The 24,376-nt window shown below is 39.5% G+C and overlaps 1 protein-coding gene across 1 annotated transcript in view; it reads left to right on the top strand.

The window, feature by feature from the left end:
• Window positions 1-24,376, top strand: part of LOC126411618 (replication factor C subunit 5) — a 93,460-nt gene that overhangs the window by 48,986 nt on the left and 20,098 nt on the right. The window contains exons 2-5 of the mRNA XM_050081377.1: window positions 15,265-15,329; window positions 19,110-19,237; window positions 21,112-21,274; window positions 21,485-21,644. Coding sequence (XP_049937334.1) covers window positions 15,265-15,329; window positions 19,110-19,237; window positions 21,112-21,274; window positions 21,485-21,644 — 516 coding nt within the window. The remainder of the gene's footprint in view (window positions 1-15,264; window positions 15,330-19,109; window positions 19,238-21,111; window positions 21,275-21,484; window positions 21,645-24,376) is intronic.

Raw genomic sequence — 24,376 nt, 5'->3', positions numbered from 1 at the left:
AAATAAAACAGCATGTCATTGCATTAAATATTTATTTCGGATAAAAGTAAAAGAAAAAAATTCAGTCAACTCTATTAAAATAGGTTACATAAATAAACATCTTCAGTCAGAACCAATTTCCATCTGCCGATCATTAGTATCACAAGAGAAACACAGGACGTTTTGACGAGAATACTTCTTGCAGACATTGTTTCCACAATTGTTGCACGATGTCTTCGTCCTGCCATTTTTGTGTCGTCCACATATGTGACATATTCCAGGTTTAGGTTCATCATGAACTGGGCCTCCTTTTCTGAATTTTTCAAGGAACATTTGTATATTTTTCAGAAGGTTCGTTAGTTTTGCATTTTGTCTTAGATGAGCATTCATAAGACTATACGATAGGTTTTTTAGAAAAAGCCGTCATCAGTCTTTATTGTCTGGATTGTTGTGGCTAAAGATGGCATTCAAATTAATTGCTGCGATATCAAGATGTCGATAGAATAATGCCAGAGGCCATCTCCTGGTCGTTCTGGCTGTTGTATATGATGCACTCCTCCCTTGGTTCTGGTACAGTCCTAATTTCTGCTAATTTCCCACTTTCAGTGTCAATTTCATTTGTATTGTGCATCGTAGAGATAACATCACAGCTTTGTTTTTTTAGTGACAGTTGAAGATAAACAGAAATCATACTGAAAGCCATTGAGTGTTAATTTGCTTTCCCTTTTGTTACTAGCCTGAAATTTGGGTGGAATGCTTAAATGTGTAATAAGTATTAAGTGTCAGTGGTATTGAGAATCAGTTGAAATCGTTAAAATTGAACAGAACTCCAGGACCCAATGAAACACCTATTGGACTCCACACCGACTTTGCGGCTGAATTAGCCTCTCTTCTAACTATAATCTGTCATAGATCCCTTTGAACAAAAACCTGTGGGCAGTTCTTCGAAAAAAAACACGTCACACCCATCTACAAGAAGGGTAGTAGGAGCGATCAACAAAACTACTGTCCAGTATCCATGACACCAATTTGTTAAAGAATCTTAGTACATATTCTGATCCCAAATGCAATTGAGGTATTTTGAACAGAATGACCTCCTCCATGCCAACTGTCTTGGATTCCAGAAACATCAATCACGTGGAACGAAATTCACACTTTTCTCATGTGACATACTGTAAGCTTTGGAGCAAATATCCAGGTAGATGCAGTATTTCTTGATTTTCAAAAATCATTTGACTGTACCACATCTACACTTACTGTCAAAAGTATGATCATACGTGGTATCAAATGAAATTTGTGACTGCATTGAGGACTTCCTGATTGGGAATGCGCAGCATATTATCTTGGCTGAAGAGTCATTGTCAGATGTGAAAGTAACTTCAAGTATGCCCCAGATAAGTATGTTGGGACCTTCGCTGTTTGTGTTGTATATTAATGACCATGCAGACATTATTAATAATAAACTGAGACTTTTTTGCTGATGAGGAGTTTCTATAATGAAGTCCTGTCTGACAGAGGCTGCATAAAAATTCAGTCAGATCTTGATAAGATTTCCTAGTGGTGCAAAGATTGTCAGCATGCTTTAAATTTTCAAAAATGTAAAATTGTGAATTAAACAAAACAAAACGTAGTATCCTATGACTACAGTATCAATGCGTCACTGTTGGAATCGGCCGATTCATACAAATACCTGGATGCAACACTCTTTAGGGATTTGAAATGGAATGATCACATAGATTCAGTCATGGGTAAAGCAGCTGGCAGACTTCGGTTTATTAGTAGATTATTGGAGAAGTGCAATTCGTCTACAAAGGAGATTGCTTACAAGTCACTTGTGTGACCCCTTCTAGAATATTGCTCAGGTGAGTGGGACTCATACCAAATAGGACGAGCAGGGGATATTGAACATATATAGAGAAGGGCAGCAGGAATGGGCACAGCTTTGTTTAATCCATGGGAGAGTGTCACAAAGATACTGAAGGAACCGAACAGGAAGACACTTGAAGATAGATGTAAACTATCTTGAGAAAGTCTGTTAACAAAGTTTCAAGAACCAGCTCTAAATGATGACTCTAGGAACATACTACAACCACTTATGTATTGCTCACATACATATCATGAGGATAAAATCAGGATAATCATAGCACACACAGAGGCATTCTTTCAGTCATCCTTCCTGCCCCCCATACATGAATGGTACAAGAGCATGAAGAAATCCTGGTAACTGGTACAATGGGACATACTACCACGTACTTCATGGTGGTTTGCAGGATGTAGATGTAGTAGTAGTAGTAGTAGTAGTTGTAGGCCTGTAGATAATTCAAGAGTATGTTGGTGTGACATTAAATGATACAAGTGTTGTGGACTGGCAAGACAGCCAATCCACAATGACGGGTAGCCGAAAGGCACGCGTTTAAGCTCACGCAGGCTGGCGTGAGGTCTGGAACAAGTAAAGGAAGTTACAGTAGCAAAGAACGTACGTAGCTGCGGGAATACTTAACTTTAATCCATAATTGGTGAACATCGATCTGACGGTACATGCATCACAAGATAAATAGCAAATGATAATGGCGCCTTGCTAGGTCGTAGCAAATGACGTAGCTGAAGGCTATGCTAACTATCGTCTCGGCAAATGAGAGCGTAATTTGTCAGTGAACCATCGCTAGCAAAGTCGGCTGTACAACTGGGGCGAGTGCTAGGAAGTCTCTCTAGACCTGCCGTGTGGCGGCGCTCGGTCTGCAATCACTGACAGTGGCGACACGCGGGTCCGACGTATACTACCGGACCGCGGCCGATTTAAAGGCTACCACCTAGCGAGTGTGGTGTCTGGCGGTGACACCACAATAAGGTTTGCAGTGTCAAGGATGCCTATATTCTTGATTCCGTGTATTAATTCCTTTGCGTTTTCTATGTTCCAATTGTTTTTAAAAGTGTGTGTTTTATTTAGTGACTGGTCTTAATGGAATACTTTGTGTCCTTTCAGTAGAATGGGTATCTTTGGACCTTTTGTACCATTCTTTTTATCTGGACTCTCAGGTATGTATTTGTAATGTTTTTCAGAGTGTTTGTTGGACACTTTCCTGGTACACTGGTGTTGGGCCACATGTCAGTTTGGTGATATTGTTGTCCTTCAGAACATCTGCTGTTTATCTGTGCGTTCCTTTCCATTCATGATCACCAGTATATTGCCTTTATTAGTATGGCATAGTATTGTTTTTGTTTTATTTTCTTGGATGTGATTCTTCAGGTGTTATATTATCGGAGATTATGATGGACTTGTGTGTTCCGCTTATTTATGTTACTTCTCCAACTACTAATTGTCGTGTTAAGTTACCATTAAAATTTGGTGAGCTGAGTCTTTATTGTTCCTTTATTATGTTTTCAGGCTCTGTTGTGAGGTCTTCTGTTGTCTGGTGTGTGTGTGTGTGTGTGTGTGTGTGTGTGTGTGTGTGTCGTGATCCTTTTTCTGGAAGGCACTTTTCTTGTTTGACGAGTATCACGTCACTTAGGTTGATGATTCTGTTATGGAAGTTATATGTTTGATTGTAGTGATTGTTTGCAGTGGGTGTACTAGTGCTGTTTATTATTCTGTTGAGTTTTTTGCTTTGCATCTCATGTTTTTCTTGCATTGTGTTCAACAAAGAATTTTATTTGTGACATGAAGGACTGTCAATAGTATCATCAGTATGTGGTCCCATAACCAACAAATTCTTGAATAATTTTAAGAACAAGATTTTCAGGCACATAATAAAACAAAAAAAAAAATTATAAAGTTATATACTGGTACCATTATGTCAATGACATAATATGCCTGATCGATGAACTGCATACACACACAAAACAGCTACTCAATGAAATTAAAAAATTATAGCCAAAAATTCACTTTACATAAGAAACTGAAATGACAACACACGGAATTTTCTGGATCTCCCTGTACAAAGAAGAAATGACACTCATGACTTCACAATATTCAGGAAATCAACAACCACAAGCACCACCATTCACAGTCAATCATACCATGCGGGGACACTCAAATATGCAAACTCCTTTTCCATTTACATATTTGTTGGTTTAGTTTCTCTATCACATGGGTGTCATTACTATTCGTGGAGCGTGGAGCATTCCACAGATTAAACAAAACACCCGTAAGCAAACTAAACTGCACACAGGAGCTAAACACAATGAAACGGGTAGCAGTGGAAAATAGTAATGACACCCATATGATAGAGAAACTAAACCAACAAATATGTAAATGGAAAAGGAGTGAACAGGCCACAGTAATTATGAAGTCTGTTTTGTGCAACGTGTGGACTGAGTTTGTGATGTTGCATCCCATATTTCTAATATATAATTCAAGTTTTTTGAGACTAATGAATGATGAGCAGTTTTCAGCACACACACACATCTTTACTATGTATGTTAATCATGTTTACAACATTTGCTTACAAGCTATCCAAGATTGTTCAGTTTGCAACAGTCTTAGTAAAAGGAGAGATTGCTAGTCACCGTAAAGATGATGTGCTGAGTTTCAGGCAGGCACAATGAAAAGACTGTTATTCATTATAGCTTCTGGCCAAAGCCTTCTTTGACAAAGAAAACACACACAAAATCAAATAGTTGAAACTCCAAATAGGAACATCAACAGTACAGGAAAGGACAGATTGCTTCTTACAGTAAAGAAGACATGTTAAGTTGCAGACAGGCACAATTAAGACACCCACATAATGCTTTTGGCCACAGCCTTCACCAGCAAAAGAGAAACCAGACTGCAACTACACATGGGATGCAAGCTTTCTGGAAGGGAAGGGATAATAGTGTACGGGTGGGGAGAGAGATGAACGCTGTCTGGTAGAGTGTGCAGAGACTAGAATGCCAACAGGTGCAGTGTTGTCAGGAGCTTGTGGGTTTGGGAGATCAGGGGAAAAAGGGGAACAGTGGGTGGGTGCGTGCGTTGGCATAGGGTGGGAAATAAAGAGGGTGGAAGATGAGAATGGGTAGGAGATGATAGGACAGAGAGGGTGAAAACTGTTGAGCGGAGGGTGTGGGAACAGTATGTTACCGTAGGTTGAGGCTGGAATAATTACAGGAGCAGAGAACATGTTGTAAGGGTAGCTCCCATCTGTGCAGTTCAGAAAAGCTGGTGGTGGAGGGAAGGATCCAGATGGCTCAGGTAGTGAAGCAGCCATTGAAATCAAGTATTTTATGTTCATCTGCTTGTTGTGCCACAGGGTGGTCTACTTTGCTCTTGGCCCCAGTTTGGTAGTGGCCATTCATCCTGGTAGACAGCTGCTTGGTAGACACATGAATATAAAAAGCTATGCATTGATTGCAGCGGAACTGGTAAATTACATGGCAGCTTTCACAGATGGCCCAGCCTGTGATGAGGTAGGATAAACCTGTTACAGGACTGGAATAGGAAGTGCTGGATGGTTGGATTGGGCAGGTCTCACACCTGGGTCTGCCACAGGGTTGAGATCCTTGTGGCAGGAGGTTGCCATTGTGACTGGGGTAGGGATAGACTAGGATGTTGTAGAGATTGGGTTGGTGACAGAACACCACTTTAGGGAAGTATCTTGGGTTGGATATCCCTCATTTCAGGGCATGATAATAGGTAATCAAAGCCCTGGTGAAGGATGTGGATCAGTTGTTCCTGTCCATGGTGTTACTGGGTGACAAAGAGGACACTCCTGTACTGGGTGATGAGGAGAACATTCCTTTGTGGCTGGCTCTTGGGGGTGGTGGAAGAATTGGGTATGTGAGACAGGGTGTATACGGCCCGGGAGATCCGGGAAAAACCCGGAAATTTTTTCATCCGGGAAAAACCCAGGAATTTTTTAGAATTCCGGGATTTTTTCATTCTTTTAGATTTCAGATAAATTTTTGTAGGTTTGACGTGTAAGATCTGATACGCTGACAAAGAACTTTAGCCCACTACTGCTGAATAATACTGCAGCAATGAAACATAAATCAGAGAATAAAACCAAAATAAAAGTTTAGTTGTGTAGAAAATTAGTAATTTACACAATGCACAGACCAGTTTGCGGACACCGAAAAGTGTCAAAGGCTTTCGGGCGAAGATTATGCAGTACGCCCGTAACAACTAACGTGCATTCGATGTGCTTGCGTCGCAATTGTTTACATTTCTAACAGATCACTGGAAAATATTACGAATAGTGACTTGAGAAGCGTTACTTTCAAAGTAAATTTCCACTCAAGATGATGTATGTTACATGTGAGAATGTGCAGTGAATTTCTTCAATCACAGGGCTTTATAACTCTCATTCAAAACGTACCGGTAACACTTGAGGGTCAGTCATTTGAAAAATTTCGGGCCCAGAAGATAAGTCATTTGTGTCACTATTTAAAATTTTACCGCGCATTTGTATTTGATATGACTTAACGTGTAACACACGTTATAAAAAGACCGAGCTTCAAGTTAGTTTTCATATTTAATGTTGTTCTTCCTTAGATAAAAAATTTTGCAATCGATGGCAAAAAGTATAATTGACCTTCAAAAAAAGTGAATAATATGTTACTGAGCAATGTCACAAGTCTCTTCATGCCAGAGCACTTCGACTTTTCTTTAGTATAGAAAAGACGAAGTGTTCTGGCATGCAGAGCAATACCAGCGCTTCTTTTCTACTTTTTTGCCGGTTAATTGGATCTTCGTCTCCGAGCAGCTCTAACGTTCGCTACTACTTCTTTCTAACTAATCCTATAAATGGACAACAGAATGCAGCACCAGTCACGCGACAGGTAGCGGGACACCTGTACCTTGCTCTCGTACGAAATTAGTCCAGTTTTAGAGCGAAAACCGGTGTCAAGCACAGCTGCTATATTCCCCGCTCTAAAATTTGCTTTCAGTAAGGACAAGTATATCTTTTACCTCTTCCATTCCTCAATTTTGCTGATTTTATTATTTTTTATCTAAATACAAAAGCTTGCGGTTTAATCGTTGTTAAAGACCTTTAATTACTGTCTTTCGTTTTAGAATAATAAGAGATTTTTTTCCGTAAAATATTTTGTGCATTTTTACAGTCCTTTCTTTTCGGATTTTCGTGTTGCTAAATTTTAGCTCCGGTCTTTATTTTAATACTTAATTTCTTAAATTAGGCTTATTTTTCAAATATTTTTTAATCACGAAAGTTATTGTTTGAAATCTATATTTAAACATCTGTGGGAGTTAGCAGTTTAAAATAAATAACGCTATTATATTCATTTGTTTTAAAAACATTTTATTAAAGAAACGTTTTCATTATTATTAGACAATACTACAAATAATTTAGAAGGAAGCACCATGTGTAACAACAAATATTGTAATTTAGGAATTGACCTTGGAGAATAGCTCACTTGGAGCTGTGTGCGAGAGCATTGATTCGTTCTGTAATAGATTCTCGCTCTATCTGAGCGTTTTGAATGGACACCTCAAGTTTTGCCTTCTTCTGTCTTATTTCTGCGTCAACAATCTTCCTTTTAGTCAGATGAATCTTTTTCCTGGATGACTCGTCTTTTCGATTTTTGAGGTCTTCAGCATATCGATCTCGTGAGTTTCTTACAGAGTGTATAAGGGACTTTGTTATAGGCACTCCTTGGACTCCGCCGTCTGTCTTGACGGCGTCGAACACTAGTCTTCTGCTCACTACAGATTGTTCCCCTCATTTCTCGAAGAGGCACTCTTTGTTCACCGAGAATCCTCGCTCCACAGCTGCTTGACCATGCGACAAAGTGAGCGCGATTTCCATTGCCTTCTGCAGCTCGTGGCACGTTGCATTCTGGTTCTTGAGACATTTCATCCAGAACTCATCCAGCCGTTGCTCCTTTTTGTTGAATGTTTCGAATTTTGTTTTACAGTTCTTCTTTACAACAGAAGCGTATTGCGCTTCTGCTTTATTGGCACATACACTGTTCATCCAATTGCTCTCCACCAAAATCTGTAGAAAGGAATGAAATCGTTTGGGACCAGCCTCCCAGCACGGTATTGTGGGATCAAAGCAGCTTACAGCTTTTGTCAACCTAAAGTGTAAGGGAGATTTCTCCATCAACTTTGACACGAGCTTGATCATTCCTCTTCTGCATTCGCTCCGGAACCTAGCGATTTCAAGGGCTGTGAGAGACCTGCACTTTCTGAATTCATTCTTGACGGTGAACCCAATCTTGACGTGGTTCACACCCAAAAGATTGGATTCTTTCTCCAAATTAACTGACGGCGAGATCTTCGTCGGCTGGACAAATCGTGTCATCGTTGTCTCCATTATCTTTGTCAAAGCAGAGTGGAGGAACGGTGCTAGCGGCCAATCGGATTGGAAATCCTTTAGGAAAGGTGTCAAGTCTCCAGCAAGAGTCTTGAAAAAGGCAATTTTCGGACCAAGTAGCTTGTCCTTGAGGTGATCCTCCACTACTCTGTAGCTAGCACATTTTGGTTTGTTTTTTTCTTCCTGTTTTCCAACAAATATTCGCAGAAACGGAAGCATTACTAGAGCTCGCTCAGCAACTTCCACATTCTCCAGCCATCGGATCGCGCAAAACTTTAAGGGAAACAGTTCCGATTCCGTTGTTGAAATATACAGAGCTCTTCTGGCAGGGACATCCTTAAAAAGATTGCACAAGGCACGTAAAAACTGAATTATCATCCACTGTGTTTCTTGAATTGCGGACTTGAAGGCGCCGTGAACAACGTGAAGCCCGCACGTTCCAATTTCCAGTAAAACAGTGTCTACTCTTTCAATTTCTTTCAAAAAAATTTTAAGTTCCCTAAAGAACCCTAAGTTGACTTTAGGGCCGTCCATCGATACTTGTAAAAGTTTTTTCATTGCTTCGCCGGGAATTTTTTTCTTGAAGGACTCGAGTAGCTTAGCTGCTGTCGAACTGCCTAGAAAAGCCGATGCGTAGTAATGGGTGCACACTAGATTTTTTTTAATGTCCCAATAACGTACTAAAATGTCCATCTGGATTCTTTTGCACACCTTGTTCAAGGATTCGTCAAAACAAATAACAATCCTTGATGCGTTTACGAGGTCAGATTTAATTTCAGACTCAAAGAAGGGAGCTAGTCCATATTGCACGATATAACCGATTTTGTCCTTTTGTAAACACATGCTCTTGGCCACTTCACTGTCGGGGAACATTGCGGGGAAAAGCAACACGTCGTTCGCAGAACTACGCAGCTACTTGTGTGAAACGATGCACTCCAAACACCACAGTATTTCTGCCTTTATTGCCATTCGATCAGTTCCTCTCATTTTATCCCCAGGTTTTGACATTGCAGTGACATCCTTCTGCGGAGGCGCAACAATTTCAGCGGCCAACGCCACTGTTGTTGACCCAGCTGAATCCGCAGATGTGGTAGTGGAAGTAGAATCTGTCTGCTGGATTGAATTGGTCGCCGCCGGTCGGGTGTAGACATACAAACTTGCTGTGCTTCTCGGGGCAGCTGCTTTCGCGACTTGCTTCTTGGATTTTGTCATGTGACTTGTAAGAGCCGATCTTCCCATAGTACGGATGTTAATGAGGGTCCCTGGACATAACCCACATTTAGCACTATAAAGGTCTGTAGGTACTTTCACCAACCAGTCCTTGAATGCTGGATCTGAAAGCCAGCTATCTTGAAAACCAATCGACATGGCGCAGTCGCAGTGGTTGTTGTTGGGCAACCTTTATTGGAGAAGAAGAACGATGGATGTAAATAAGGCTGCGCCTCGTTATTACGCATAATGAAATATGACACAATGAGTGTTACCTACCTTGTCAGTTTATAAAGTTTTGCCCCGCACGTGCACAGAACTGAATTCAACAGGTGAGCCGAGCACACTGACTACTGACAGACTGTGTGATTTGAAAATCGAACTAGGCACGTTTGACAACACTGTCTCTGCCAAGCAACAATCGGCGTTAATTACGATATTATTAGTAGCGCTGCGTTGGTTGACCCTTTAAGAAACTATGAATGACAAGACGTATCAACCAGTCTTACTCCGGTAACCTGTTGCAAGTTTCTAGCTAATTTTACATGTACAGTACAGCACCTCAATTATAAAGACGAAAGATATTAAGGCTCATCGACCAAAGTTCTGAAGGCTTCGCCACCTTTTCGTTCTAGCTTATTCCTTACCATGAGGCTTCTTCTCTCTCTCTCTCTCTCTCTCTCTCTCTCTCTCTCTCTCTCTCTCTCTCTATCGGCTGCTATTGGTTACTTGCTCTCGTCTCCCATCCACGAATTCTAAGTTATGAAGTCTGCCGGTTACGAACGACTTGGCCTCCCAGTTACTTTACAGCTGAGGCGCTCTACTGTGTGTAAAATTTCCGAAGTGCTTTAGGACTTGGTAGACCTATTGTACATACACCGATTTTAATTTAAAGTCTAGATTCTGTAGCAGCGTACATGTTGATTTACTTGTAGAGGAATGATTTACCCGCTTAATTTTAAAATATGGTTTTACTTGACATCCAGTAAATTGATAATGTCGCTTTGTATGTATCCCTCCGTACCTAGAAAAGTAATAAGCCCTGTTCAGCTGTTATTGTTGTCTTCACATTATGTTTTCTTGCTGTTCTTTGACGAACTTGCAAGCCCCCTCTCCATATTTTTCTGCTAATCAAGTCCGCAGTAAAGGAAACACTCTGGATGATAATTCAGTTTGTACATGCCTTGTAAAATCTATTTAAGGATTTCCATTCCAGACTAGCTCTGTATATTTGGACCATTGAATCGGAACGTTTGCCCTTGAACATTTGCGTGATCGATGGCTGGAGAACTTTGATGTTGCGGAGTGCGCTCTAGTAACTGCTTCTGTATTTGCCAATGTTTGTTGCAAAGATAGAGCACAAAAAACCCGAAACGTGCTAGCTACACGGTAGTCTATGATCATCTGAAGAACATGCTACTCGGCTCAATAGACTCGTATTTCAAGACTCTTTCACCAGACTTGTCTTCTTTAATTATTGACCAACTTACGTAATGTTTTTGTTTACCACTTATTTACCAGCTAGTATTTTCCTGTAATACTGTCTCGACGTTTTTTTTCTCTTTACATATACCAAGTTATATTTTTTGGCATTGAATGTATAAACGGCAGTTGTTTTATTTGTATTTAATCACGGTAACAGCGGCTGTATTATTACGGCGTTTCACAGTATTGGGATTTTGAACAGGCATGTAACGATGTTAGCTGCTGAAAGCGATGGCTCGTCTTTCGTGTGATCGATTGCTGGCTTGGTCATCTCACCTCGCCTCCTCAGCTCGCAGCGATGTCTCTTCCCACTTCATCCAGTCACTGGATCGCTTTGCATTGACCAGCTGACGCCATGGCGACCCCTATTCTGTCCCATCCTTCATTGCCACTCCAGTCCCAGTAAGGCAGAACGCAGAATGCTCTCAAAGATCCCTAGACATTGTGAGTGCTCGCAGCCTTACGTCAGTGGGTGTTTAAATGTTGTACAGTATATTCAGAGTTTCGAATAAAAACAATGTAAAAGTTGATGCATCACTCTTCGAGAAAACATGACACCAACTACAGCTAAGTATAAACTTCACTTTGTAAAGGTTCTCCTAAATCGCTGCAGCTATGATCACGAAATAAAAACTAAATAGTGTTATTGGAAAACGGCTTATGGAAAGTTTAGGGGTTTTATACTTCCGAGCACTTTAGGAAACGAAATCCGGCAAAAAACAACGCGTTTTGGAAAGATCTTTGATTCGCATCGGCATTTGGACTGCGTGTTTGCATAATACGAAAGTATATGTGTGAAATACATCAAATACAGCAGTTTAGCTTCCGAAGCATTCTTAGGTTCCTGCCTAACCACGCCCTTCGAGAAAAAACAGCAAAACATTGTTAATGCCCAATATTATATGTGAAAGTTCAGCTTTTCGTGAAGATATAGTGTACTTACATTACTTTAACCCATGAACCTTTTGTCTTCGTATGGTCGTGCTACTTAACAATGATGCTGCTAGTGGTTGAGTACATAACATGTATTATGCACTGATCGAGGCCCACGAGAAATACAGGCCGCGGCGCGTACGTCACGAAGAACGGCCTGAGCTCACTCGTTCCCTTAACTCAGCGGGCAAAATGCGTATTTAACTCTGTTAACTTGCAACCGGGTGCGTGCATACTAACGAGAATTTCATCTTGTACTGGAATCCGTTATTATGAAGTCTTACTGATTACTGTTCGTACAACAAAATTTTAAATCAATTCTCGATAGAAATGGTATAACCGCTCATTTACAGCATTTAATCTCTTCTTTGTAACAGTTCTCCTTTCATAGAAGATGTGGTGCCTTACGCAACTGATAATCATTTTGTTATGATTTTAATTGCCAAATTAGGGTCTGTTAGTAGGCCTACGGACTTCCTATCATTGTAGGACTAATAATAGTGGATTCCAATAGTCGATGCAATTCTCGTTCGAACATACACATTTAGTTACGTAAGCCGGTGTAGAAACGCACTTTGCTGAATTGAGCGAGCTCGGCCTACGTTCGTAACGTACGCGCCGTGGCCTGTCTTTCTCGTGGGCCTCGTGCTCTGAATAACTGCCGTCAATCGCTAGCGAGATCACGTGATATGAGCTATGACTGGCTGACAAAAGTGCATCGCTCAACGCAATCTCTATTTTAAGGCTTCGGGAGCTACTGTGTTGTAACTTGTGGAATTTGTGTATATACTTTCGCAATACGAAAATAAAATCTGTCCGTATTGTCTCGCATCAAACATCTTTCCAAACGCATTGTTTTTCCAGTTTCCTTAAGTGCTGGAACGTCCTCAGCCGGTATAAGACCTTCAGTATTCAAAGGACTGATAGGTTTTACAGCCTGAGGGAAAGTATACTGTTGCTTAACACGGATGTATTTTCAACCGCTTTATACGTAATTTCATCCGGGAGAAATTGTGTTTTTAACCGGGAAATCCGGGATTATTTTTTTCTTGTCCACGTAGACACTCTGTGAGAGGAAATGGCACAGGAGATATGTTTGTGATCTGGGTCTGGGGGTAGTGCCTGTCTGTGAAGACCTTGCTGAGACCCTCATCATACTGAGCAACAGCATTCTTGTCCCTGCAGATAAGCTGTCCCTAGGTTGTCATGCTGTATGGGAGAGATTTTTTGGTGTGAAAGGGATGACAGCTGTCAGAATTCAGGTACCAGGTACTATTGATGGTTGGTGGGTTTAATGTGGACAGAGGTGCAGATGGAACCATTAGAGAGGAAGAGGCCAACACCTAGCCAACAGACAGCTGATGGCCAGTATTTAGGAAGGTGGCACGCTGGGTCGAGGAGGGGCATGTGAAGTAGATGGGAGAGAAGGTGTTGACATTGTGAAGGAACGAAGATAAGGTATCTTGGCCCTGAGTCCAGATCATGAAGATATCAACTAACCTGAACCAGACTAGGGATTTGGCATTTTGGGAGGCTAGGAAGGTCTCCTCCAGATGGCCCATAAAAAGGTTAGCGGAGTGGGTTTGGAGTGTAAAGAAGTTGGGAAATGTAATGTTCAATAGTGGTAAGACCACGAGCATAAGGGATGGTGGTGTAAAGGGAAGTGGCATCAACAGTAGGGACTAGTAGGAACCAGAACGTAAAGGGCTGGTGATGAAGTCAATAATTGGTGTCTTTGGCATGGAAGGCTAGAGTACGGGTGATTGGTGTGCAGGGTGTCATAGGGGTGAGGAGGGAAATGGATTCAGGGGAGAGGTTCTGAGAAGGGCCTAAGGCTTTAAGCAGGGATTGGAAGTTGTATTTGACTATAACTGGCAGAGCTGGTATGGGATCACTCTGGATAAGTGTTAGGTAGAGGATTCAGATAACTGGCAGAGGCCTTCTACCAGATAGTCACTGTGATTCATAATAAGTGGTGGAACCTATGTCTGCAGATAGGGTGATTATACCAGAATTTGTCTTGAGATTGTGTATAGCTGTTCTTTCTTTTACTAAAAGGTTGGTGTTCTGAGGAAGGGACCTGGGGAAGGATGGTGAGTCTTAAGTTGTAGGTAAAGAATTCCTGGAAGGTGCCCAGTGGGTGTTTCACAAAAGCATCACACTTCTCACACATGACCGCCACCAATGGCAGCTCTGACAGGAATTCTTTGCTGAAGAAGGCTTTGGCCGAAAGCTATAATTTGTAACATTCTTTTTGTTGTGCCTGTCTGCAAGTCAACAGGTCATCTTTATGGTGATTAGCAATCTATCCTTTTCCTAACATTGTTTATATTCCAACCTGGAATTACCTGGGTTTATTTTTCCTTTTATGCAATGTCACATAATGTAGATAATTTCATACCAAATGTACTTGTTTCTTGGCATTGAGTTCTGTAATTGCAATCTTTGTAGGTCTTCCATTTACACGGCTTTCACTGAAATACTGTACTATGTCATGGTCACACTGTTACGCAGTACCTCTTAAGATTGTCATAGGCTTAGTTTTTGCACATAATCTACATATAATCTGCATTCATTATATTGTTTTTTAGAGTTACAAGAATAGTATTTTATCTTTTTAATGTAAATCAAGAACAGAACAGGTCCTAACACAGAGCATTTAGCCCCTCCATATTTGATATTAATAATTATGTGAATGACTCACTGTTTGTTTTAGTGACATAAATGGTTTCTTATCACTAACACACAATTTTTATCAATTGATAGCCAGTTCCTCTTACACCCAGGTTTCATTGATTGTTAAGTAATATTGTGGTGAAAACAGAATCATTCTCAATGGCAGTTATCATTCCATCTTTTAAATATGCTGCAGCTGCAGGGCTTTCCATAATACCATTCCGATTGTTAGACATTAAACTCAGTTGACTAAGTAGGTCTATTGGCGTTGGCGTACTGTAGATAACATTCTAAATTGCCATAAAAATAGGGGTGGGATTGAGATGAATCAGTAGTTTTAAATTCTAGATTTATCACCTTCTTATCAATCAGAACCACTTGAGCTGTTTTTAGGTTGTCTGGGAAACTACCAGTGCAACCTGTCTTAAAACTGCAAGAAGCAGTTATCATCAAAGATCTTAAAAATACACTGCTGCCTCACATTCATAGACCTTAGCAAATACGAATATAAAGTTAGAGAAATGAGATCATTTGAGACATGGGGATAGTTTTGTGGGTGCAGAGTACTGTAATATATTAATAAGGAGAACAGAATGTAATAGTCACATGCCCTTCGTTGCATATTGTGTTGTGACTTGTAATTTGTAGGCATAGCCTCATTACTTTGTGTTTTCTGCCATATATTGTCTACCTGTTGCATATAGAATGTTACAATTTGTTTTTGTTACAGGGTTGAAAAATATCGACCAAAAACTCTTGATGATCTGATATCACATGATGATATTGTTAAAACAAGTAAGTATTTTTTCTCTTATTGATTTCAGAATTTATGGATTAGTGTGTTTAATTTCACATGGTGCATAAATTTTATTCAAAACTCTAGTTATAGATTTTCTATTTTATTATATACATTCATGTACTACACATCAGGCAATGGACTAAATTACCATAATCACCCATTTATAAAATGACCCAGAGTATAACACGACCCCCCCTTTTTTAATAGGCTCCTTGAGAAAAATGTATTTTTTAACATGTTCTGACTAATCAAAATTAGAAACTTTCTCTGCGTAAACTGTTTTAACATGCACCTATGCTGTTTATTGATTGTATACATTTTGATAATACAAGGAGAAACAAAACAAACAAAAAGAAACTGTGTACAATAATTTTTATTTTCAGTGCCTTTTTCTGTTTACTTAGATGGCTCGCCTGTGATATCACACTTTTTCATCTTCATCGCCGTCATCATCCTAACAGAACAGCTGTGAAACTTATATCTTCATTGGCACAAATATTTGGCTGTTTCTCCCGAATATGTTGTAATTTCTGTGGTTGTGATTCCGGCGGAACCTGAGAACACAGATATTTTTTTAATTAATTTATATTCCCCCCCCCCCCCTCCCCCCGCTCTGAAGCCCCAGTGTTTCGTTTCTGTACTGAAGTGAGAATGTTACAATGTCTAATGCTTCCATATATATCGTCTGCCCGCCTCTCTCTCGTTGGCTGTGTAGAACCAGCAGCTAACACACCTCCAATTGTTCCTGTCATACTTCACGGGGAGCCTTGACAACATTGATGCACAAAACACGTATCTACACCACAGGCCCCAATCTTGATTATTAGCACATCCTGTGGAAATATATGTTGTTGTTGAGTATTTGTCCAATTTTAACATGAATTCGATTCCAAAAAATGGATTGAAGCAAACTGCTGTTTAAATATGGTTGATGTGCATAAAAAGCCAGAAGTCACAGTATACATTTCCATGGATGGCAACAAAGCGTAATTTCTGCTCACTCGTAGCCAAGCTTGTTTCATGGTGAGTCTTCCAATGTTCCGTAATGTTGTTCTTGACCAACAATAAAATGTGGATGGCAGTATCTTACAGGGTGCAGGTCATACGCGGCATCAACAACTAATACATACTAAGTAAAAGATTGCAATCACGACAGTCCAATTCTCGAAACTGTGATGGGGATTTACTTCTATTGATACTATCTCGAATACAGGTCTTTCCGCTGTAATCTATTCTCGCGATAGCTATTGCAGTCAGTTTAATGTGATTTATTTCTTTTTTTAAACTTTTAATTCTGCGTTAATTCTATTTCTCGTTTCGTCTTCTCCAAAGCTGATAACGTTTTTCTGTGGTATCCTAATATGGTACGTGAACCCAAGTGGCATATCGTTACAGGTTCTCATAAACAAAATATTGACTTGAGTTCAGAATCAAGTAATGGTTTTTGATGGAGAAGATTTTCGCCATTGAATGTTACTTTTACTTAAAAAGCAGCATAAATGTGTGTATTTGGTATCCATATGTTTGGAAACATTTATTACTAACCTGTTCAGAAACAACAGAAGTTCGTAAGTTGACAGAATTTAATGTAATTTCCTCCAGTGTTTCACAAAATTGTCAATTTTTGAGCAGAGCATTACATCGTTGTACTAACTAGTACATAGTTTCTCGCGTATCCCTTGCGCTAGCGCCACGAGTCAAATTTCACGTGATTGGTCAAGCAAGGTCAATACTATATTGAGTGCTTTGGAGTATCGAGAAACCTCGAGGCCATTGGAACACAAGTGTTGGGTATGACTTTTTTAAATGGCACCCTGTATTTTTTATTCCGTAATTCATTTCCTCTCCTAAAGACCTATTCAAAAATGTATCACAGTGTACCATTCAGTGAAAAACAACATTATTAGTTACATAACACAACATTGACGCTGACGCTCCCAGCGCTTAGTGCAGGTACTCGGAGTAATGGAATGCATCCACATGCTGACGTTGACAGAGGACAAAGGTAAACATTAGTAGAATGCACACCCGTCATTCCATCAACCATCATCAGTTGAAGAGCTGTGTGAGTAGAATGTACACCAACAAAGAGAAGGTGGAAATGCTAATCATCTGTGGGCAATATAAGTTAGCAGAACGGTAATTGCCATACTGTTTTCTTAAGTATGCGTGCATTTAGTACAGTAGTTTAGTCCTTTTAAATACTGTTGTGTAGAGAAGGCATACAGTAAAGTCTGTCCTTCCTACAAACTGCATCGACATAATGTTAGTTGTTGTTGTTGAAGGTAGCCGAAATGCTTCACGGGCAGCGGAACTGTACAGAGAGTGATATCCTGACAAGAACCCACTGTCCCGACAGATGTTTTCTCATCTTGTTGCAACGCTTCAGGAAATGGGAAGTTTCAACCCACAACAATGCAATCGTCATAGCACTCGCACAGACGAAGCTGCTGAAGTTACTGTACTTGCTTCCGTTGCTATGAATCGACATGTGAGCACATGACAGCTTGAACATGAGATTGGCAATCCTAAAACCAGTGTACATCATATTGTTACACGTCACCAGTTCCATCTTACCATGTACACCTACATCAAGAGTTGCATGGGAATGATTTCCAGAATCGTGTACTTCTGGATGGTGTGGCTATGAACCAGAATGCTTATGTTGTATCAACACGATGGATGTCCAGCACATAATGCCTTGTGTGGACAAGTGCTCTGAACCGCAGGTATCCTGCCAGATGGATTGGTTGAGAAGGAGCAGTTACTTGGCCTGCTAGGTCTCCTGATTTAAATCCTCTGGACTTTTTTATTTGGGGATGCATTAAAGACGTGGTCTATCGCGATATTCCAACAACTCCAGAGGACATGCAGGAAAGTATCGTGCTTGTTTGTAATTCTCTTCAGCAGGCAACACTGGAAGCAATAATTAATTCTTTCATTCAACAAGTGCACCAGTGAATCGGTGTCCACGGTCACCACTTTGAGCACCTCTGGATGTTCTATTCCTGGGCAGTGGTAAAGGAGAGTCAAAGTCAATTTTGTGTTATGTTTTTACTGGGTTTTCATTTGTTTTCTGACAGCTCCAGCATGTGGACGAGTTTGTGATCCCGGGCTCAAAGTCAGTGTTGTGTTATGCAGTTAATAACGTTGTGTTTCAGTGAATGGTACACTGAGATATATTTTTGAATAGGTCTTTAGGAGAGGAAATGAATTACCGAATAAAAAAATACAGGGTGCCATCTAAAAAGTCATACCGCTGTTCATATCTTTCTACAAAACAATGCTACAATGAAGGCAATCATGCTTATTGATGTCCCCCTGGTGGCTAAAGAACATTTGCTTTGAAACATTTTGTAATTGCATCTGGACGGACAGTTATTTAGGGTGGTCAAGATAAATGGAACATCCTGTGTGTGTGTGTGTGTGTGTGTGTGTGTGTGTGTGTGCGTGTGTGCGTGCGTGTGCGCGTGCACGCTCTCCTCAGCAGAAGTTTCTGCATTTCTACTATAGAATATACTGCAGAGTCTCATAATATTAGCAAACTATTGTACTTACATTGCTGTTTGAGAAAAATGGACCTGATCATTTATGACAAGTTCTGTGACGTGTTGAATGGTAGATGCAGTCAGAATTTGACCAATAAATATTCACCAAAACAAAAAAATTTTTGTGTTACTGAATTAGCATTTACAGAATATTTCGTGTATAGCTGATAAAAATTTTAGTTTGGTAATGGAGTATACCGAATAATGCTTACTTTCTTTGTTGTCTAGTTAACAGATTCATTAAAGAGGACCAGCTCCCACATTTGCTCTTTTATGGCCCTCCTGGAACAGGCAAAACTAGTACCATTCTTGCTTGTGCCAGGCAACTGTACCCGCCTAAACAGTTTTCATCAATGGTATGTTGATTTTACTAAAAATGAACTGTCAGAACTAACTCATAGTACTTAATCTCAAGTAACCGATGATTTTACCTATAAAAGTCAGTTTTTACAGGAGTTTTCAAAACTGGATGGGTATTTCATTCGTGAACTTAGGCCATTTATGTTTACTAGGAAAATGACAGTAAACAATAGAATCACACATGTGTTAGTCATAAGATTACAGTGACACTACCAAAATGTAGGTTGTATAGGAATATTGTACTTTGAACATTGAATATAGACCACAGAGCACTCATAAAGTTCTCCAACAGTTTGGCAGACATTAAATGCCATCTGTCAAAACAGGTTTCATATTTATATAATTCTCACTGTCTTCTTCCATGTAGTGGCTTGTGGATGTTTCTATAAAGTTGATATCGCATAAAAGAATTTTTGAGTATAAAGTTTGGTACAGCAATTCCCATCCACAATAATTCACTGTTTCCCATTGTAACACTTTTGTAATATATGCTTTTGTCTGGAGAGATGTACTGTAATCTGCAACAACATTTATGTGGACTAATATAAATGTATATACAGCGAATGCTAATAGTACGACACTCTCATTGTTGTCACGAAACTTACAAACATTCACTAATGCCACATTGTACATCCCATTCATCACATCATTATGAGAGAAGTGCATTGTCAAAATGTCTTTTCCTGCAGTCTTTAAATGTTACACCATAAACAGTCAATTTTTGACAAAATAATGTGATTGGATAAAAAAAAATCTACTCACCAAGTGGCAGCAAAACACACACATAAAAGAGAGTTATAATTAGGCAAGTTTTCCGAACCAGTGGCTCCTTCTTCAGGCAGAAGTGTTGAAGGGGATAGAAGAGCGATGAAGGAAAAGGACTAGACGTCTACGAAAAAGGGTGGGTTAAGTCACCCATAACCTTGGGTCAGGGGAGACTTACTGGACGGTAACAGTAAGTCTCGTCTGACCTACAGTTCTCGATGACTTTCCCGAGATCTACCTCTTTTCCTAGACCTCTTCACACCTTTTTCTTCACCCCTCTTCCTTCCCCTTCAAACCTTCTGCCTGAAGGGGGTGGCACTGGCTCCAAAAGCTGGACTAATTATAACCTCATTTTAGGTGTGTCCTGTCACCACTTGGTGAGTAAATGTTTATCTATCCACTTACAAAACTTTAAATGTTATATTTTTTGCAGATTTGGTTCCACAGCTAGAGTAAACTTTTTTAAATGGAACATGTTTACTGCATAGACTCTATTTAGCTGTAATTACACTTCCAACTGGCCAATTTTGACCCCAGTATTCATTTATCAAGTAACATCACCTAACGAGTGCAGACATTATTACTGTAAGCTTTGATGATATAAAAAGTTGTTGGCGCAACTCCAAGTGTAGTAGTCATCTGCCACATGTAGGATTATTTTTGGTGATGTTGCTTGATAATGACAAGTCAACATTACCTCATGGAAGAGGTAATTACTATTACATACTGCCTATGTAGGAAAGATGTGTCTTTTTAAATGTCACATTTTGTTTCATTTGATTTGATTTACCTAGACCCAGAATTTATTAGATTGCATTTTAGCAAGCCTATGCGATCCTTCTGGGTGGTAAATTATCAGTTGCACACTACACCAAACTGAGCCTAATTGAGTACATGCACTATCAACCTTCCTACTGGGAGACAGTGAAGGGTGGTTCAGTTGCCCTAGTTGCAACTTTTTATATTTGTGAACTAAGTTTATGTATGACGTATTTGTAGAAAACATTTACCGTATATGAAAATTTGATTTGAAAAGTAGTCTGTTACATATTTGAAAATAAAATCATTGTGTTGATTCATTTCTGTTTCTTTCTTTGTTGGCCAGGTTTTGGAGTTAAATGCATCAGACGACAGAGGAATTGGGATTGTTCGTGGGCAGATCCTCAGTTTTGCTAGTACAAGAACCATTTTCAGTGCTGGGCACAAGCTTATTATCCTTGATGAAGCTGATGCAATGACAAATGATGCACAGAATGCTCTGAGACGAAGTGAGCTGTTGCTTTGGCTTCTGTTTTATACAGCTTAAACTTTATAACTGCTGTTTGATACCTCAAATTTAAGATTAAATTAACTTTTGGGAAAATTATTTGACAAGCACCTTCATCATTCTCCAGCACAAATTGTAATCAGTATTTCATGTTAGTTATAGTTTTGCTGTCATCCCTTTGTCACTAAACATAGAATTTTAATTGTTACAGTCATAGAAAAATTTACAGAAAATGTGAGGTTCTGCATTATATGTAACTATCTCGGCAAAATAATCCCAGCCCTCCAGTCTCGATGTACAAGATTCAGGTTTGGTCCTCTGGATTCAAGTCAGGTCATGTCACGCCTTAATTTTGTCATTGAACAAGAGAAGTAAGTATTCATCTTGTTACTCTCCATACTACTTTTTTTTTTAAAGGTGTTTTAAGCACTTTATTTAACTTTTTACAGTAATGAATTTGTAATACAACTGCATTTTCATTTTTGGTTATGATTTTCAGATGAATTATAAATTAAAGAAAATTGCTATTGTCAGTTATAAGAGTAGTAGCACATCTCAGTAGACATAAATTGTTGTCATGCTTGCAGTTTGGTTCCAGCAAGAGAGAGCCACAGAAAACGCGATTTAGTGCCTCACACTAGCAGGGCTGAAGTACAGGTTGAGGACAGTAGCTAATTTCTTTGATATAAAAAAGCATTTGATTATGTGTAACATGCAATACTTTGGCATGAATTATAAAATTATGGGAGCAGGGAAGCAGCTCAACAGTCGTTCACCTCATAGCTGGAAAGTATGTAGTAAAAGGTGGTCCTCCATTGTCAACAAACCAGGAAGAGGTGTTAATATGTCTGGGATTCATGTAAAGTGGGGATGCCACAAGGTTTTGTTGTTGATCCATTACTTTTTCTTGATATGTATTAATGATCTCACACAAAAAATTCTCTTTGCCGACAACTCGGTATTATTGTGAAAACCATGGAACATAATGTAATGTAATGTCAGCAAGTTGATGCAGAGAACAGATGATTGCGAAAACAAAAGGCAGTGCATACAGTTTTTAGGTGGGAGTCCTGTAAAAATGATTTTTCTGTTCCTATGTATTCTGTCAGTCACTATTTTGACTGATGGTAAATTGAATTATATTTTTTTTTTTTTTTTTTTTTTTTTTTTTTTTTTTTTTTTTTTTTTTTTTTTTTTTTTTTTAGTATCGCATTCAAGATCTTGTGGGGAAACTGAATTCTGCTGTCTGCACCATAAGAATAATCTCCACTCTGTCTGGCACTGGGAGCTTCTTTACTTTGCTTTTCTCTTGCATGGTGTTATATTTTGGGGCAACTTTGCGCACTCTCCAAGAATATTCTTAGCGTAGAAAAGGCATTTAGACTGATCTGCTGTGTCAGTTCACAAATTTTATGGTAGGCTGTCACCCAGATAATGTTTCCATCAGGTGAGAACCAACAGCCGTTAAGTACTTTAGAAAATACAGTGTATTTTCGTGTACTTCGCACTTTTTCAGATTTTTCAATTTTTGCTCTGCACAATTTTGATGTTGACAGACATACAGTGGTGATGGTCTGTGGCGGAAACTGGTAGATAATATATTGGTTAAATAAAATGGTTGATGGTTAAATGCATTTTCTAATGTCATTTAGGTGTCTCAGAAGTTTTAACTCTGCCATACCTGTATGTGCATTCCATCACAAGAGTTGGTGATAACATTGATTCATTCAGAAGAAACTGCAATATCAACCCAGTGAATATTATATGGGAAAAGATATGCATGAACTTCAATGAAATGAGGATTCTGACACCGACGCCAGATAGTGGGACAGTGTTATAAATGGGTCTATGGAGATACAGGTGACAAATAACCTAATGAATCATCAATCTGAGAACCCACAACGGGGGCAGCAGTAGAGCTCCATACAAAGAGCAACTATGGGTGTGGACTAGAGAAACAAACTCCAGATAGAACACCAGGTGCACCAGTTTGAAGCTGGGACGTCGCAGGGCAGTTACAGTGGGAGCAAACCTCAAAGGGAACACCTGGAACCACACTAGACTGAAAATGGGATACCAGCACGCAAACGGGTGCGTGGGAAGGAAGACAAAACACCAGTGCTTGGCCTGGTGCATCGAATCATGGAAGGAATGCCTAAGAATGTTTCTAGTGGGAGCGTACTGCAGAGAGAATATCTGGAAACGCAGCAGACTGAAAACAGAATGTCAAACCATAGACAGGCGTTCAGGGCAAAGAGGGAATGCCTAAGTATGCTGGGAGCAGACTGCAAATGGAACCCTTGGCGTTGACAATGGAGTGGTGGCCCATTCCACTGATGAACAGTCTCAGGTAGCACCTGATGAAAATAATTAGTCACATTGTTAAAATATCATCCAAGAATGACATTGATGTCTGGCAGAATGTCTGACACCTTGATTGAATTTAAATTGTGGGGTGACATTGAAGAATACTATGATCAAAGAATGTGAACCAAAAATATTATTTATGTAACCAGATCCTAACAAATAAAACTGTCCAGTGTTACTCCATATGATGGTCTAATTTTGGACACTCATTGAATTTATGGTCTAATTTTGGACACTCATTGAATTTCAAGCCATTGTTCTATATTTCCCTCTTAATATAATTCTGGACACTTAATTGTCTTTTTAAAAAATACACATATTCAGAAATTCCGTTTACATGTGTAGAAAATACTTTACTTGCGGTTACAAAATATTTTACACGTCTTCAGGAAACATGTACCACATTAAAAACTTTGGCAAACGTATTTAGAAAATATTTGATTAGTAATGACAATCTACTCAAACTGTAAATCATAAGTTTTCAGTATGTTCTCAGTGAATAAAAACTTCTCATTTTCTTCTCTAGGAGTAGCAACACTCAGGCAATTTGGTGTTTGTGTACCATAACATCATCTGGAATTTCAAGAAAAATAAATACAGATTTGCTGCCTTGATATGGACCCAGAAATCTGACTCCCACTTCTTTTGCACCCACGTCATTAATGATTCTGACAAACTGCTTATTTTGCTGTTTCCTTGTAATCATGTTTGTATCTCTGAAGTTCAAGCGGTATGT

Source organism: Schistocerca serialis, chromosome 1 (assembly GCF_023864345.2).
Source record: "Schistocerca serialis cubense isolate TAMUIC-IGC-003099 chromosome 1, iqSchSeri2.2, whole genome shotgun sequence".
NCBI classification, from domain to species: Eukaryota; Metazoa; Arthropoda; class Insecta; order Orthoptera; family Acrididae; genus Schistocerca; species Schistocerca serialis.
Note: the sequence above shows the minus strand (reverse complement) of the source record. Positions and strands in the feature narration are given on the sequence as shown.